Here is an 18375-nt window from a genome sequence, read left to right as displayed (position 1 = left end):
ATAGAGAAATAAGTAGTTTTATGTTTCAGTTTAAATAGTAGCAGGATTCGGAAGATTACTGATATTTACAAAGCTAAATTAAACCGGAAGGATGGGTTATAATATTATACTGTTATTGTACTCTTTTTGGATTAATTACTTGCTTGTAAAAATTTGTTTTGTTTTAGTGGATGAAAAAAGTTATGCTAATATTGTGAAACTATTAGTAATTTTCCTCCATTCCAAACAAAATCATTTGCTTTGGAAAATGTTCTTTTGTCAAGTGTCAATATATGGGGGGGGGGCTTTTTTTGTTTGTTATGTAATCAATAAAATCAATCTCGCATGCATTAGAGAAAAACATTGGTTTGCTTGCAGAATCCTATTTTCAAAGGATGTCTATTTGAAAACTTTCAAAACATTCAGAAAAGATGCGACTTTTTTTTTTTTTTTAAATTGGAAGGTGTCTTCTTTTGAACCATAGGTGCTTTAATTCCTAATTATGGTCCTGATAGGGTACCAAATTAGTACTCTAGTTTGAGGCGGATCGTTCCAGGTCAAATCGATACAATTTTATGACAGCTTACCTTACTATCTTCATAAAAATTGGGCACAAATGTACTATAGATATGGAAAAATATGAAATATCATCTAGGTATATCAATTCGTGTTTGAATATGTCGTAAAGGAGAGGTACCATTTTACACCATTTTTCATGCCCTTTCTTTTGATTTACATCATATTCGCTAATGTACCATTTTTTTTTTTCCATAATTATTCCATGAGTAGCTCATAATGTTGCAAAAACCTGGCAAAATATAAATTTCGGATATTGATGTGTTTATTGTTAAAATAACTTAAAACATGTGTCTTTTTCATTAGTTTTGTATTTTCAGTTAGACGTTACAAAAATATTACACTAGTATTTACACTTCCGTGAAAATAAATATGAATACTAACCTGAAGAAATAATGTAATAATGAATCGAACAATAAATCATACAGTCTTGTAATCTGCTAGTACTACTTATTAGCTTACTTTGAGCGCTTCGGGACGAACGCACTTTAAAGAAATATTCCCAAGGAACAGAACCAATAAACACTGACTATCCGCACTGGCCGGAGCATTTTTTTCCTGCAAAGCCTAACACGCATTATATTTCATAAAAATGCACATAATTCGTAAAAGGTACTCTGCACAGAAATGAAACAATTTTTAGTATGTGATAAGATATATTTTCAATCATGTTTAAAAAAAATTTAAATAATTGAATACTAAAAAAATTAAACACAATGCATTTTGTTATAATTGATATTTAAAGTAACACCAAATTATCGGTGCAAAATATAAAAACATAAGAAAAAATATTTACAATTAATATTTTAACATACTTCATAAAAATTTTAATAATTAATGCTTCAAAGCCGTATGGAAAATCTCAAAACGCAAACCAGTGTAGAGACCGACATTATAGAATTTCTATTTATCGGCAGTGTCTCATTCCCCCCCCCCCCCCCCATCGAGCAAACTATTCATCTAGGTATTTAATAATCCATTTTACTATAAATAATTTAGCATTTTGTTATTGTTATCGGAAAAATCCATAGATCAATCAATTATAAATTTACAACCCCTCTCCCGGAAAAATAAGCTTTCTTGTAGACATAATTGCACAATTTAAACTGAGAAGAATAAAACCCTTACTAGAATAGCACCCTATCCCAAATGAGAACTATAACATTCACTTCAAAGTGAGTACTTGTTTCTGTTTAAATTTACGAAAATATAATGATTCACAGACACTTGCACAATCCCAATCTGACCTCGGAGAGAGAAATATTAATGTACTGAACCTAACTTTTGATAAAAACGTGGAATAGTAACGCCATTTAATAAAAATCATTTCGTTCCAAAAGCCGGACGCAAGGATGCGCCGTGAAGAGAAGTAAACATACACAAGCGTCGTTCATCCGGTAAGTTTTAACTCTAAAAGTTTGTACTTTTAAACTTTTGTAAAAGCTAATAAAAATATTACCAAAACTTCAACTGTTTAAAATGTAATGAATAACTGTGATTTGTTAAATATACTTATAATGACGATCCAACCGTATTTCTGAAATCAAAATAATAATAAACTTCTTTCTTTCATGAGGAGAATTTAAAGTGAAAGGAGAGTGACACTTTTCAATCACAAAGGGTCTTGCAATGGAATAGAGTGTTATGTGAAAATCAAATTCAAATGCCACGAAAGGGCAATTGAAAATATTACTAAGGTAGACTTAGCGTCCTGAACTCCAAAGGAATATGCCGAATCAGAATTATTTTTGAAATGCCATTTTGATCAAGCGTTGATTATTCAAGGAACATAGAACACTTTATTCCCGAAAGATCATCAAAATTATTAATAAATATTTCTAAGTTGATTTTCAGCATAGGTAAAGGAACTGTTAAAATCTCCAAATAAATTTAAATATAAATATTTATCTATGGTACAGCTATTTATGAAGGAAACTTATGGCTCAGGTTATGATTTGCAGAAAAGTGAATCACATGGAAATCAATTATTAAAATTATCAATTTGTAAAAAAAATTTCTTTATTTATCTGGGCCTGTGTACATCATTCTCATATCCATAAAGCGATGTTTTGTAGTTATATGTCGTGGATGTTTTGACAAAAGTGAAACCTCTGTACCACTGGAAGAAGTTATGTTACACTTGAAATTATAAGCAAATCTGGCTTTCCAAACTTCAGATGATAAATGTATTCTGTTACTAAATAAAATAATAACAGCAATGGTTCACTTCTGTTAAATCAAAATAAAATCAAAGAAGCTTCATGTGTACAGTCGATCACCCTGTCACCACTGAAGGAAGCAATATCAACAGGATTTGTTGTGGAAGACTGCAACATCGAAAAGACTGACGGGTTTTTCGTGCTTTGGAGTTACAATAGATAAAATTGCATGTACATATAAAGATATGAAAATTAGAATTAGAACAATGCATAGATTCTTGAAAGCCTCAAATATAAGCCCTAAACTCAAATTGCATGCGTTTAATGCAACTGCATTAAAAGTCCTTTTATTACTTAAGTGAAGTTTGGAAATATAACAAATGACAAGGGCAGAAAATAAATGCCTTCCAAATTACTTGTTTTAGAAAGAGTTGAAATATTTTGACCAAATAACATTTGGTTTTATTATAAAACTTCTGTCTAAATTGGTTCTACTGAACATGTATTATCATTTTAAGTATAAGAATTGTGCTGACATTTACACTGGATACTAAGAAGACCAAAAGTGCTGTAGAGCTATAGAGGAAAGAATTTTTTGTGCATGTTCGAGTTAGGGATCTGCTTAGGAGGCAGCTGTTGTAGCCCTTGCACCAGCTTGGTGTGGAGATAAAAGATGCTGGTGGCTACTGAATAAACAATTTTACTTTCTATTCATTACTGTAATCATTCTTTAGGTTTGTGCACATATTTATTTTCATGGAAGTGTAAAAATAAGCATTCTTTGCTGTTTGACGAAATACTGAGTATTAAGGAAAAAAATCAAGCCTCAGTTTTAAATTATTTTAACAAATATCCTATCCCCATTCCAAATTTATATTTTGCCTACAACACTATTAATTATTTATAAAATAAGTTTGAAAGATTTAAAATATGTGCATTTTGAAAAAACAGATTTTGGCCAAAAGAAATTGTGTTATATGATAGTGTAGACCACAAGAAAGACCTTAAGAACTGCTGTAAGATAGCTCTCTCACCTTTATAGCTCTGGAGAGCTCCTAGAGGAATTTAAAAATATTCACAATTTTTGGATAAATTTTAGAAACTTTACATAGCCATAATTCAAAAACAGACATGTCTATATGAAATCTGGTATTTTTCCACTCTATGAATAATACATCTGGGATAAATTTTATGAAAATCTGAGAGGGTTCAGGTGTATAGAGTATGTTGAGTTCATATGAAATGACCTGGGTCTAAAATTTTCCTTAGACGACCCTGGGTACCAGAACTATATTGTTCCCTTCATTTGGATGTTTTTGTAGGAGATAATTCTAAATTTTTTCCACGAAAATTTGCATTCTATCGATGGCATGATGATCAGATTTAAATTAATCATTTTGGTTTTCTTACAGTAGTAAATTTTGAAATATCTTGATTTTTATCTCTAATTTTCCGTTTGATTCAATCCAAACTAATAACCAAAGTAACTGTAAGCCAAAAGAAAAAAAAAATCTTTCTAAATAATATTAATCTTTCTTTTAATAATCAAAAAGTACAAAAAATTCCTACAGAAACATACTGAATTTGATAAAACTTGCAATAATATTTTAATTCATGGATACAGTTCTTGCACATAACATTTTGTTCATAGGTACAATACCTGCAAATAATCCTTTCTTTATTTTTAAGCTTACAAATTGCGCATTCTGTTTGGATGTTGTTGTTGCTTTTTCATTTTTGAATAGTAAAACTCCGTTGATTTGTGCAGTTACGATAATCAGCAGTTTTTGCCAAATTGTGTCATATATGTGTCATTGTCATATTGTGTCAAATTGTGTCATTGTCAAATATGTTCAACAAATCCTTTGAAAGAAATCAGTTTTTAGTTGTTATTTAGAAACAATCAATAAACATCAGTTCGAATTTTTTTCATAGCTAAATATATTTAGAGAAACGTGAGCTCCAAAACATTTATTGTATTAAAATCTTCGACTGATGAAAATAGCCTAGAAGTTCATGAAAAATATCTGAATTTTATGCTGGTGCATTGAGAGAAATCAGCATAAGAATTCTTATGAACAAAACATGAGTATGAAATTATATATATATATATATATATATATATATATATATATAAGCTTATTTTGGTTGAAGCAGAATGCAGGTTTGAGAACATAGAAGAGACTTTGTATTTTTAATTTCGTTTTATTCTCTCCCGGGGGATAGGCATGATTTATTTACAAGAAGGCGCAGTGCGGCACAAAAGCAGAAGTAAAAAAAGGAGAAAAACTAATAATCACTAGTCTTGTATAGCATGGAACTTCATAATGGAATGCATGTATTGAATGAGCAAAGAAATCTTTGTTAAATTGTTGTTAATTGTAAACTATATGTATATAAGTAATGTAAAGGCAAATGATTTTTGCAGGAGGATGAACTGAAGAAAGCAATTTTGGTAGTTTTAGCTAACAAGCAGGACATTGAAGGAGCTTTAACTGTTCCAGAAGTTCACCAAGCTCTAGGTTTAGATGCATTAAAAAACCGAACCTTCCAAATATTTAAGACCTCAGCAATTCAAGGAGAAGGTTTAGAGGAAGCCATGGAATGGTAATTAAAACTAATTTATTAATTAAACGTCTTGCAATTATTTAAACTTTATTTAATATACTATGAAATTAATCATGCATGAAAGAAATAAGTGCTGGAAAACATTTTTCTTGGGCTGCGATTGGCAAGATTAATTGGTTGATAATGCACTATTTTCTTAATTTTTTTTTAATGTAAATATGTGGAAAAAAATTTTTTTCCGCATATTTCCACAGAATTTTCAAATTTTTCTTTATAGTTCAGTTTCTATCACAGCTCTTTTTTTAAAGAACTATGAACATTTTGTTGAACAGCTTGTTCCAGAGTTGCCATGCCATCGGAAGAACCAGAAAAACACAGAGAATTTAAAAATAAACTTAAAAAAATGGGAAAATGCTGGGAATTTTAAGCTTCTTAGTTATTTTTTCTCCCATCTAAAAAATGCCGATCTGTAAAGATTGCAAAAATAAAAAAACCTAGCTTCTAAAAGCGAAACAATTCCATTCGTAATTGTGTAATACGGAAATTCACACCTTTTCTCTCTGTCTCTCGCTTTTGCTTGTGCGTGTGTGTGAATCATTCCAGATTCGATTTGCCAGATTGTTGTTCTTTTTCCTTGAGATTACCAAATTTCAGGTAATGAGCATGCACGAGATTTCTGTAACTATGTGAAAGAATTCTCTGTGTGTTTGACATTTCTCTGGCAGGATTAGCAACATTCAATTTGTGGAAGCAGCGCAGTGGTGTTTAGCTAATCATCCTCGAGTTTATTGAATGGTTTGTTTATTATTTGTGAAACTGTAAGCTTATTCAAAGTAGATTAGAAAGTTTTTTAAAAACAATGAGCTGCTTAAAATCCGTATTTAATATGAATTGGATGGATAAAAAATCAATCCTGATTTTATTGAATCAGCTCGAGAAGCTCCACAAAATCCATTCATTGCGTACTGCTTGCTTTGTAAGAAAATAAACCTAAGTAATAAGTGAAAATAGACATTTACTAGTCATGCCAAAAGAATAAAGCATGCAAGTTCAAATGCTAGTTCAAAAGAATCATCATTGATATTGCACATAGTATCTAAAAGGAATAGAGGAAAAGACGACACGTTAATTCTGAAAATGTCAAATTTAATGTCCGAAAATAAACCATTTAGTTAAAGAACATAAATTTAAAGCTGAATTTTTATAGGCATTAAAACTTTTTGCGTCACATTCGTCATTTAATGCATTCAATGATATATTGGAAATATTTTAACATATGTTCAGTGAAAGTGAAACTAAAAAAGTGAAAGTGACTAAAAAAAATTATGTTAGACCCTACAGATATGTCGTACCTTATTTGTTACAAATTAAGTCCATTATTTCCATGAAACGTATGGCTGAAGAATCTACAGAAGGTGCAGAAATTGATGCCCAAATACTTGAACTGCTAAAAATGAATACATAAAAAAATCTTGCTTTGTAATTTTTTTTGTTAAGTAATCATCAAATCATTTATAATATGATAAGAAACTGTATATTTTATTTTACCCGAGTCCTAAATATTGTGCGACTTACAGTTAAATAGCATGGGAGGTAATATATACCTCTCCTCTTAATATGTAAATTTTGTCTTTCTAAATTCTAGAAAATAAAGATTTTTTTTCTGTTTGCAAATATAAACCGTCTTTTAACATGCTATTATTTTGAAAAATGTTAAATTGTTGCTTTCCTTCTGTTTCTTTTTCCACTTCTTAAAACCATATTCCATTATTCTAGCTCATAACATTTCGCACATTTCCTCGTATCTTGCATATACATACAGGGAAAGCACGTTTTTTGGTTGTTTTGGGTTTTTTTTTCAGACTTGAGTGACAATCCTGTTGTTCACACATGTTGTTTTGCCTTGATGCATAATTAGGGATTGCAATACCGGTATTCGGTATTTTTTAGATCTTAATACCGGGATACCGATTTTAATACCGGTATTAGAAATTTTAGAAAAAGAAAGAAAACACAGGTATTTTTTCATTGTATTTGCCAGTTGCCAGAGGGTGTGAATATCACAAAAAATATGTAATGTATAAATTATAACACTATATAAAGAATCACAAAAAAGTAAAGGAACAACTTGTTTATTTAAATTACAAAAAAAGTGTAAATATCACTATTCAGTCTGTGGTACTATTACAAATTTTTGAATTGTGATCTTAACAAACATAATGCATCAATTGTTCTGTCATTAAGCCTGAAAAGTAAATTTGTGTAAAAATTACCAGCTGTCGAAAACGCTCTTTCGGCATCTACGCTAGTTGATGGTACTGTTAGCAATGCGCGATATATTTTTTCCAAGTATTTACCTCTAAATCCCTCATCTTCAAATAAATCAAATTCTCGTCGGATGGTTTTGGATATAGCTCATTTATGTATAGTATTTTGGTTCGTTGATTCTTTTATTTATCGCTAATTCTAATTTTTGTTCAAAAGACAATTCCTTTTCACTATCGACATTAATGCCATCATAATCTTCGATACCTGAACCGAATTTTTGAATGTGGATAGGTTTGTGGGTAAAAAAATTGAAGAAAGTTTACTATAAACTTAATCAGATTTGAATTGATTATTTTCTTTTCTTTTTCTTTTTCATTTTTAAAATCATTATAATTATGTAAATACCATAAGACATTTTCTATTTCGGTATGCCTTTCTTCTGTGCGATTTTTCAATGTAATATATAATTTTTCAGATAGTGCTGTGTGCTGTTCTTTCATGACTACAACATGAAATTTATTGTTGCATTAGCTGTTAATAAATTAAAATATCTCCGACATAATGCCTCTATAGTCAGTTTTATTGGAAGTAGAGCTGATATAGTTCTGGATATTAAGTCGAATTCACTATCTGAAAAATTAATTTACAGGTTTAAGTTGATTATTGCTTTTTGGATTGGATTTCTAAATTTCAAAAATCATTCCATCATTAGGAGTAAACTGTTCCAACGTGTCTTAGAATCTATTATTAACATATATTCTGTTTTATTTTCAGTTAGTATATATTTTTGTAATATGACATTTTTTGTAGGGGAACGTTTAATTATCTTAACAATTTTTCGAACTTTATAAATTATAGGAAGCAATTCTTGATGGGTTAATATTTCATCCTCATTAGCAATATCGTCTTCAACAATTACATTGTCATTATCTTCATTGTCAATACCATTCTCACTCTTACACTCTTCAATGTCAGAATCCGAAGTTTCTATATCCACAGTATTTGGATTCTTCTGTTCCTTATTTTTTTGGTATAATACATCTATTATTCCTAATTGAATTCCATGAGCATAGCACAATTGCTGATTTGTACCAATCAACTTTCCAACTTTTTTCATAACTGTTGATCCATCAGTCGTTATGGGTACAATATCTTCTTTCAGGGATAATCTATGTTTCGCTAATTTAGATTTAAGCCATTAATTAGCTAATTAATTTCGCCCGTTAGGGAGACATAAAAACAAAAACGTATACCATTTTGCTATGTAGGCGATCTCTGAACATATAGTGGGGACAATTTTAAAAATTTCTAGTAAATACCGAAAAACCGGTATTTAAACTTGTGAATACCGGTATTACAAAATTGTACAAATGGCTCAAAATATCGGTATCCCGGTATACCAGTATTGCAATCCCTATGCATAATAGATAACTGATAACTGCAATTGATATGCTCTCTAAGATATTTTATTTAGTAGCTGTATGTTTATATGTTTACAAGTTTCTCATTCAAGTTTATTAATTTTGTGAATAAATTAGCGAAAATTAAATTGTTTCTCCATATTAATTTGTTTCATATTTATTGATAACTGTTTCATTCATTGTTTGGGCCTAGTTTTAATTGTTAATGTACATTTGCTTAGAATATTTTATAATAACTTGACATGTCTGACATTGAATTCTTTTCTTTTCAGGTTATCTAACATGCTTACGAATAGCAAATGAAAATGCTTAGAACAAATTAAAAACTCTTAGAATTCCGAAGCACTTCATGCATTACTGTAAAAAAATGAACCGTATTTCATACTTTTCTGACAGCTATGGAGCGATTGTGTATTCACCCATGGCCTTCTAATGTTTTTTACTTTTTCACAAATTCTGAAGTAAAAAAAAAGAAGAAAAAAAAAAGAAAAAGAAACTAAAGGCCTTTCGTGTAAATATCTAGTCATCTAAAAATATCAAAGGATTTCATCTACTGACTTCCATTTGCATTCCTCTGAAATGTTTCTCATAATAAAATGTGGAAATCATTGTTATTTTTATTTTTAATGTTATTGGAAGAATGAGATTTTACAGGATTTTCTTGCATTTTATTGATATAGTTGTTTTCATGATAAAAATATTCAAATATATTTGTATAGATATGTATATTTGAACCATATGTGCCTGTTATTTGCATTTGCAGGGATATTGTTATTGGCTAAATTTGGCTCATGAAATGGTATATTTTTAACATAGAAATTCAAAATATTTGTCTTCACTAAAATTTTGATTTTTAATCTTAACATTTTGATAATCGTAGATATATGGGAAAATTTATTAAATATTTTAAGTGCTCACTTGTTGTTTGGGAAATGTCCATTAATATCCTGATGCATTTAAAAAATTTCCAATTTTGTAAAACTTACAGAAAAATGAAAGATTATGGAAATATGCATTCTAATTAATGCATTTTTAATTTACAATTTTGTTAAATAATTAAAGAAAAGGTATTCTCAGTTTTGAAGTACCAGTCTAATTTTTACTTTTACCATAAATTTATTTAATAATAGTTTTATTTCAAAAGATTTTACATCTCTTGCATGCTTTTCTGACCTTCAAAACAATAAGTTCAAAACAAATCAATTTAAAAATGAGAGTAATTAATACTATAGTCTATATTTATAATATTGCAAACTGTAAAATAAACTTAAAAGTATCCACCATATTTGTTTGAAAGTTAGCTCTGTTTCTTGCTTTTTGTCTTACTGATTGATTATAGAAAGAATTTATTTAAATTTCTTTTAAGGTATAGTAATTTGTGAAATATTTTCAGCATTTATGCATTCAAATTGTTAAAATGTGATTTTTGATTTAAAATATTATAAAGTATGCATTACAGATGTTTTTTTTTTTTCAACAAAATATTTATGTATCTCAATAATTTGAATAGTGTAATGTAAATTTTGAGGTGGACGATGCTTCAAAGGTGTGTGTGTTTTCTCCTTCATTTAATGTTTAATATCACAATTTTTTTTTAATCGAAGGTGATTTTATGTCCGTACAAATTTTTAATTCATTTATTTTTGTATTGAAAGACAAATTTAAAGAAATTACAAATGACTTCATAATTCAAAATTTTTGTTCTGTGAAATATGTGGATTCCACACTTCTAAATTGTTTGAGAATTGTCCATTTGGTATTCATTATTCGTGAATGATGCGATGTGAAACTTTAAAAGAATTTTTTTGTTGTGTTTTACATTTTTATGTGCAGATGTAAAAGATTTTTGATTTTGTTATAGCCGTGTATTTGATTCATAATATTCTTTTCTTAAAGTGTCATTCTTTTTTAATTTTTTCCTTTTAATGTTATGTGTTCAAATATTAAACTTATTAAACATTTAAAAAGTTTTGTGTTAGAAATCCATGATCGAATTATCTACAAAAATTAACATTACAATACAACTTAGATGAATCTCGACTATCTAATAGAATTTGGGACCATTTACTGAGGAAAAGAACAACAAATTTATCTATTTTAGTATAACCATCACATTTACCCACCATAAAATTTTGTCTCTTTGGTGTAATGAATATTTTTTTTAAAGTTAATTTATCTTTGTAATATTAACTTTCAGACTTACTTATTTAGAGGCTTTTCATTGTTAAATAGTCTCTCAATATTTTAGCACTAACACACATTGAATTGGCATGTCATGTACAGTTGAATCCCAGATATCTATAAATATTGAAATTTTTTCCGTGAATGTTGCTTTCTCATAAGAAATAGTTTTTGTATATCAAATAAAATTTCTATAGATTGAACAAAAATTTATATAAAAAAAATTATTTCAATCATAAAGCACCCATTAATTTCATTCATAGGAAGACTTGCAAGCAATTAAAAAAGATTCTTACTACATTTTAAGAAAGTTGAAAGTGTGTTCACACATACATTGTAAATATTTGCCAATGGATCATGCTATTCTTAACATATGTTCTGTGAATCCTTTTCGTAATTTGGAGCGTGACTTTTATTTCAATTCAATTTAGCTTTAAATTTCTAATGGTGAACATGACCTCTGAATGGAAATCAAGTACTAAAAAATTGTCTTATCAAAGGCATAGATCTAGATAAATAATAATTAAATTTTGATTTCTGATATGATTTTTGGTTCGTTGTAAATTGTAGCAGATTTGTACATTTCTTTAAGTGATTTTTTTGGGTTAATTTTTGTTAAATTGTTCGTTTTTAATGAGGAAATAATAAAAATTTTGCAATTTATATTGATATTTTTCTTTACTCTAGGTACGATCAGGTTTGATATATAGAGGTTCGATTGTATTTTAATAATCTAAATGCTACACTGAAACTGGTTGTTTTCATTCTGGTTTAACTGAAGCAGGAAGAAAAATGTTTTTAAATTTTCCTCAGAATTGTCAGTTTTTATAACTCTTCTGTTAAGATAATCAAAGGTAAATTCCTAATTGTGTTTAAGATGCCATTTAAAATGCTTACAAATAATAGTAGGAATAGTATTTTACTTAATATGTTGACCTCTATTAAATGTATGCTTTCAAACATAACCAGTGAATGAAACACTGAATTGTACATGAGAATTGAAGCTCTGGAAGTTATTCATCATGGATCTTGTCATCACATAAGAGATGATGATAAGATTCATAATAAAAATTTGATAACACATTAGGAAACCACTTATATTTTGTAAAATACTGTCTACTACTGCCATTTGAAATTTAACCACTTTGAATGACAAGACTGATCCTTCCTCTGATAGTTAGAAATGATTTATTTTATTCCACTTTTTATCTAAAATTTGAAATTATTTAATTAGCTTTGTTCACCTCTACTATCGCTATTCTAAGCAGTTTAATTTTTATAATTTTAACATTTCCTTATTGTGAATGTTATATTATTTTTTATTTCCTGTACTTATTAAATGCCTTTTCTTTATACCTTCAAATTGTTGTATCAGAATTCATGAAGGATTTAAGTATTGTTCTTTTTATTGCTGTTTTGTGTGCACCTAGTAAAAATTTTAATTTATTTATCATTTTATTATTATTAGAATAATAATTAAGTAAATACCTTTCATTGTTTTATTGATTTTATTTGCATACATATTCTTTAAGACTTGTTCCTCTTTTAAACTCTTTACCTTTTTAATTTAGAACTAACAAAGCAAGAAAATTTAGTAACCAATACCAATATACTTTCTTTGAAATTAATCTGTTTCGTTCCAAAAGTGTTACTTTTTTTGTCAAATTCTTGTAATGATGACATTGTAATAGAGCAAATTTTAATATGGTATGCACCCTGTATTTGGCTATTTAGAGGAATGAAAACATTTATTGCATTCTAATTGTTAATTGAAAAGAAGCATCTGGAATTAAAAGCTGTTAATTAGCATGTGTTGTTAACTACCCGAATCCTAGCAATGTTTACATTATTGGCAGTAAGTTCTGTCGAGTCTGTAGCAATTTGCTTTACAATTCTTTCCACGAAAGAGAAAGTTATAATGGATGAGAATCGGACGATTTGTATCAAATTAGGAGTTATAGATATCCTCTATAACTCCCAAAGCCTTAGCATATGTAAGTAAGACTCTTTGTCCTGGGTGATTTTGAGCGTATGAGCCAGAGATAGCAAATTTGAGAGTGTAGAACTAGGAGAGTAAATTTTCTCAAAATACTTGCTCTTCAATTTAGTGGTTTGGAAGTCAGAAACTCAATTCACTGTAGGAAGATCTGTTTTTATGCTAAGTCTTTTTAACACTTTAACAAACGCCTATTTGCTTTAAATGCAAAATCCGGGAATTGCTGAATAATGGAAGGTTTAGGATGTATACTGAGACATTCCAACCTTTCATATTTCTTTGAATTCCATTTTTAAACCAGTGTTCTGGAATAATTTAGTAAAAGAAGTAATTGTAATATGTAAAATTTTTGATTGACACTCTTTTGCTGTATTTGAAATTTTAATTTGCCATTGCATGATCTTGCAAAAGATAGTTTTAAAGTGTGAATTGTTTTATATACATATATTTGTCTTGTTATTTATAAAGTTTATATTCCTAGCCTGGAACTTTCTAAGAAATTTTCCTTAATAGTAGAACTAAGAAAGGAGTAAAAAGCTCTTTTCTTTTTCATATTTAGAAATTGTATAATTCTTTGTATATTTGATATGCATGCTGGAAAACTAATTTTCATTAGGTGAAATTTTTCTTTGTTCTAATAATCGTATAAACTTATTTGCTACTTTTTCATTAGTATTTTCAGGTCACTTATTTGTTGCTCCGTCTGGTTTGTGCACAGATGAACAAATATTTTTGTATATTAATAGTTTTTATAAATTAAACTTTAACACATATGTGATATTGTTTACCCTTTTTACATAATCATCTTTCATTCTAATGTTAAGTTGAGCTGGTCTTTGTAATGTTCAAATAAACATAACAATGATTTCCTTTGAATTTGAATCGTTTCCGCGCATTTTTTCTCTAAACAATATATAGAGGGGGGACATTTTCCCTATTCGTTTAAAATATTAATGATAGTTTTTGAAAAATGTGTGAATTTAATTATGCATAATTCTTCGAATTTAACGAATTATTTGATTCTCTGGAGGTTTTTTGGCGTTTGTTTTATAGGTATGTTTCTAATGAATGGACATTATTTTTATATTCTTAAATATGCATTGAATATCAATAGCTGCATTTATTCGGTTATTACAGCAATTTTTAACGCATTTGCATTAATTTCTTTATTTTTCGTGAGGTTTGAATATTTTACAGTTACTAATAATAAATCGGTATGCCAAACGAGGCGACGATGGCATTGTTATTCTACTTTTTAGACAACATATTGTAAAATTAAATTTGATTATAACGGGAAATGTTCTTTAATAATTTACAAGCAAATTTTTCTCCCTGATGAAATATCATAAATCTAGATGTTAATGGGAAAAAAAGTAGAAACAAAACTTTTTTCTGTCATTTTTCTGCATAATGAGCTTGTATTCCACTAATTCTTCACGTATATTAAAGGAGCAGCGCAGAGATTTCCGAGTTGAAACTGGATTTAAAAAAAAAAAAAGTGTGTCGTTAATAAGCCACGTTTTATTATTATTATTTATTTAACTAAAATGTTACCATGCACTAACAATTACTGTCATTTATTAAGAATAGAATTACATGACATCCGTTCAAGCACTCATTGGGAATATGATTTACAAATATATATTGAAAAAATTCAGGGGCATATACGTTTTTCACAAAATGATGAAACACATGATTTCATGCGGTGGTTAAATTAAGTAATCTAGGAACGAATTTATATTTTCAGCTGAAATTCAGTTATCTAATTTTTGCTCTTTGACTATTCAATCTATATTAAATGTTGTAATAATTTTGAATAACAGCTATGACAAATCTTTACAATAAGCAAATTAAAATGAAAAGTAGCCTCAAGATCAATGTCCTTTCATTATGAAAAGCTCGAAATCCAGCAAGTTTTTTCCCCATCTCTTGGGGGGGGGGGAAATTTCATGTTCTATACAATCATATTCTTCATCAGTTTATGTATTTCTCTTCCATGTTTCCTTTCTGATTTTGAAAATATGAAGTCTGTATTTCTCTTTATCATGCGAAAAAAAATGAGTTCATAAAAGTATCCGGAAACTGCTTTTTATCCTAAACTATGTATTGTACAATAAAACTTTACCAATTTCTGTAGAAAGGTTTCCTTCCTGCTTCCGAAGAGAGTAAACGTTCCGATTTCTGTTCAAATGTGTTGTTATACGAAATGCCTTGCATTATGACATCGCTTTCAATTACCTAATGACAAAACAAAGGAATTAATCATACGGGGAAAACTTGCAACTTTCTACTACGTAAAGATCAAAGTGTATATTGGCGAACGATTTAAGATTATTCACAACGAACTTCTCAAAAAGAGGAAAAGAACTGCAATGTCTGGCTAAGTACAGAAAAGGGGCAGGTGTTTCCTAATTATTATGGCTTAATAGTGCCCATCATTCTGGACATTTATGTCTATTTTTTTCTTGAATTAGGAGTTTTATTCTTCAATATATGAGTTTTTGAATGTATGAATCCCATGTTTGGGAACATATTGTTGTCATCTCGACTTCCTATTCTTCGTTGCATCCATTCTTCTAATGTAATTTTCAAAATAATCTTTTAACATATGCGTTTGTTATTATAATAATTATTCGCTGAATTCTGATGTATAGTTGTAGAGAGACGCGTTTTTCTAAAGCTCTGCCTTTAAATATGTGTTATGTTTTGGTCATTTCTTCATAACTCTAGTTTCCTATCGTCGTAACTATTTTGTTTATCATTCTAGTATATTTATTTAAAAACATATTTAAATATAAGTAATTTCCAACTTTAAGGTGCTCTAATTATGACAATCAATTGCATATCCGATTTTATAAAATATATATATATTGAAAAAGTTTCATCAACCCACTGGCCAGTTTTTCACCTTTCTGAAAACTACTGTAACGTTTAACGTTTCCCTCGCATGGTAATTGGCATTCCGGCCAGATGTAACATCACCCGTTTTCACATAACGCACATAGTTAAGTGCCTATGGACCACCAGATGGGGATCCTCTTCATCAGTAGAGTCATTGTGTCTGATCATTTGTTGTATCCAGATTAAGAACCACAGATGTGTGTTTCGCCGTTTCAAAGAGATCCATCATATCTTCAAGGGAGAATAACGTCAAAATATTAAAACTTTTTTCCCTTATGAAGGGATTTCTCAATCTTCAAGAAACGATCAATCATCAGCAACCGTTGTCATTAAGTGTCGAAGTAAAGTGGACTTTTGCCGGTGTTGGCCGTGAATTGATTATAATTAACATGTGTTCTGGAAGGGTCAGCTACTAAGATGGATCCTGAACAGGCATTCCCACAATAGACTGGAGACCATTGAGGAAGCATAGCTGAGTAGCTATTGGGTAATAAGGAATTCACGTTCACCAATAAGAAAATCAAAAGCAGAGATCTGACGGAAATAAAATGCAGTGTTTTTGCTTGGGTAGAGAGAGTGGAGAGCAGTGAGAGGCTTCGAAGGAGAATTCAGATAAACGTCGGTGTCCGAAGAACTTGTTCCTGGTTTTGTGAGAAGCTCCGTGTGATTCGGGTTTCTGTGTTAGGATCCACCCAATAAGATCGGTGGATTTCTAGAGTAGCCGTTTTGAGCTAACAGCCTGTTAGAGGATTTTGTGTGTGTGTGTGTGTGTGTATTCTCCGATTTGATTATGGAACTATTTAATGGTTAAACTTTGAACTGTTGTGAGAATTTTGTTAATGATATTAACCTAGATGAGAACAAGTTTTTGTGTACATATATAAGGCTGTAAATAAAAGAATTGTTTTGTTACGCTACTGTCTCTTATTTGATCGGTCAGGATCAAGATATTACACTACAATGAATTTCTTGCGCAGTAATAACATGGCCGCTTGCAATACATAAGAAGAAATAACAAGTTTTAACTTTTAAATTATTTAAACGCCCATCAGAAAACCAATAACGTTTTTTCACGTTAAAAAAAGGTTCTTTTTAAGTGAATTTGGTGAATATTGCCTACTACTCACAACTTTATGTATCAGTGAAAATAATGGCTGTGAGCGCAGTTCCAATAAGGAAGTAACCGGGTGTGAAAGGGCCAGATCTTTGGGATCGTTGGAGATTGTAACAATAGGCTTGGATTTCAAACAGGATTCAGAATGAATTATTAAGGTGAGAAACTTTCAGAAGTGAGCAATTGAGTTCCACTTGTTCATTTCAAATGATTTTTCATTTTCTTTATTCCATTCTCTCACAGATCTCCGAAATAAGGGGCAGGGGGAGATTGAATTTCTATACAATGCTTTCTTGTGCCAAATGATTTGGGAAATCTTCCGGTAATCAGACATCAAAACTGATGCCTTAAACCTTTTCAGTTCACTGTCTGCATTAACGAAGTTAGTTCTGCCATCAGAATACATTACCTGCCATTTGCCCCCGATGGATCACAAATCTTCTTAATGATGCCAAAAGGGTTTCTAAAGAAAGATCACTCACAACTTCCAAGTGTATTATTTTAGTTGCGAAACATGAATAAATGCACATAACACTTGATCGGTTTCGCTCCTCTCCAATTGCGGGGTTTCACAAGGAACAGCCCTGCGTAATTAGGGCCTAATTTTGAAAAAACGCTGCTTGGCACTAATGGAGCTGCTGGAAGATCGACCAGATTTAAGATGTATTATTTGTGCATAATTTTTGAAGCATTTTATGCAATTTCTTATAATTGCATACTGCGTCTCTACAGTTAATTATCTAATATTTCTGAAGGGTTGAAGCAGTAGTAAGTGACATACCGATAAAGATGTAATTGTTCAGTTGAACACGTCAGCACCGTGGAAAATGTCATTTACACGCAGGGAATTTTCGAACATTTCTACATCACTATGTTCCTCTTTAGTTGTGATATTTTGTATATTTGAAATTATGTGTCTTCCTCATTTCCGAACCAAATAAATTTTAAATAATTTTTTGAATTCAATCACAATAGAATGAAATTTACTTTTTATATCTGCCTCAAAAACTATTTCATGCAGCCGGATGTTAAAATATCTAATAAATTGCTATACAGATTAGGCCCTGGAATTAAACATTGTTTTAAGGATTTAGCATTTCTGCCCTTGGGTGAACAGACATAAACGAAGCGCACAGCGGATGTCGCCTTTTCAGAATGAATTGCAGGACACTGAGGAGCAAAATATATACTAGATTTTTTTTCCCCTTCATA

The 18375-nt window shown here is 29.8% G+C and overlaps 1 protein-coding gene across 1 annotated transcript in view; it reads left to right on the top strand.

Annotated features, from left to right (window-relative positions):
* The window catches only part of LOC129958303 (ADP-ribosylation factor-like protein 1), a 39492-nt gene extending 22531 nt beyond the window's left edge, over positions 1 to 16961 (top strand). The window contains exons 5-6 of the mRNA XM_056070691.1: positions 5143 to 5321; positions 9244 to 16961. Coding sequence (XP_055926666.1) covers positions 5143 to 5321; positions 9244 to 9274 — 210 coding nt within the window. The 3' untranslated portion in view covers positions 9275 to 16961. The remainder of the gene's footprint in view (positions 1 to 5142; positions 5322 to 9243) is intronic.
* Positions 16962 to 18375: the final 1414 nt, after the last annotated feature.

Source organism: Argiope bruennichi, chromosome X1 (assembly GCF_947563725.1).
Source record: "Argiope bruennichi chromosome X1, qqArgBrue1.1, whole genome shotgun sequence".
In the NCBI taxonomy this organism is placed as follows: domain Eukaryota; kingdom Metazoa; phylum Arthropoda; class Arachnida; order Araneae; family Araneidae; genus Argiope; species Argiope bruennichi.
The sequence above is the reverse complement of the archived record's forward strand: the minus strand, read 5'-3'. Positions and strand labels throughout refer to the sequence as shown.